The 1033-nt window shown below is 50.2% G+C and overlaps 1 protein-coding gene across 1 annotated transcript; it reads right to left on the bottom strand.

Annotated features, from left to right (window-relative positions):
• Nucleotides 1-368: 368 nt before the first annotated feature.
• On the bottom strand, nucleotides 369-626 carry PPTG_18354 (hypothetical protein; the record flags this gene model as incomplete). The annotated part of the gene is made up of 1 exon (XM_008916421.1): nucleotides 369-626. One exon carries the CDS (start codon nucleotides 624-626, stop codon nucleotides 369-371), a length of 258 nt encoding a protein of 85 aa, XP_008914669.1.
• Nucleotides 627-1033: the final 407 nt, after the last annotated feature.

The following is a 1033-nucleotide window of genomic DNA, read 5'->3' as shown; positions in this document are numbered from 1 at the left end:
ATCACTATCAATTTGAATTTCTGCCTGCTCTCCACATAGCGTTTCACGTAGTTGTTCAAGTGCACGATCGACCGTCGGCTCAGGGGGTCTGTAGCGCACATTGTCAGGTACGTAACTTGGGCTCATAGCCCACAATAGTGGTTTCCCAACTGCTATTCCAAGCACCTGAAAGGTCGCTAGGAACGACCCAACCTCACGTAGGCCCGGCTGAATCTCTTTCAGAGAAGCCACCACTTCACATACGTTTCGTTCCCGCAGCAGCCCATGCAGCTTCATGCCCTGATTGTATTCTTTCAGGTCAGACTTAGCTTTACCTCGCGCTTCCTTACGGTTTAGTCCGGGGCGTCCAACTGGCACAACTCTGTCGTTTAACTTGATCTCCACCGGAGCTGTATCTCTCGATGCTCGCGAACGTTGTTCGGCCGCAATGGTGGGGGCTTGCTCGATAGTTGAGTAGGCAGTGCGACATCGGAGTCACCATTATTACGACTGATGCCACCATTTCTGCCGACAGCACCACCACCGGTAGATTCACCACCCGGAATCACCGCCACCAGATTCATCACGACTAGGCTCACAACTACTAGCAGGTCCACCTGCGTCTCCTCCTCCTTCACTTCGATCATTGCGTTCACTACTGTCACTGGATTTAGGTGGCTCGATATCAACTTGATCCTGCCGCAAATTATGCCACCATTCATCAAACTGGGTCATTGCCATGTCAAATGCGACGTCACTCAATTGTGCCAGCTCTCCACTGACCCGGTTAAATTATTGCTGGGCACACCGATATTTCTCCTGCTCTGATCGAGTCTCTACGGTGCCTTGGGGCCGCTTAAAAAATCCTCGCTACGAACGGGTTTGCCACTGCTGATAGATTTTGCGTAGACAAACGACTCTGCCCGTACCATCTAGAACAAAGCAAGTGAAAGGCAGCAAGCCACGGTTAATATGTGGATAAAACCTGGATAATGTAGGCAAAAACCTGGATAAAACATGGAAAATGCCTGGACATACCTAAACCAAATTGCAG

The sequence above is a fragment of the Phytophthora parasitica genome, assembly GCF_000247585.1.
Source record: "Phytophthora parasitica INRA-310 unplaced genomic scaffold supercont2.83, whole genome shotgun sequence".
Taxonomy (NCBI): Eukaryota; Oomycota; class Peronosporomycetes; order Peronosporales; family Peronosporaceae; genus Phytophthora; species Phytophthora nicotianae.
Note: the sequence above shows the minus strand (reverse complement) of the source record. Positions and strands in the feature narration are given on the sequence as shown.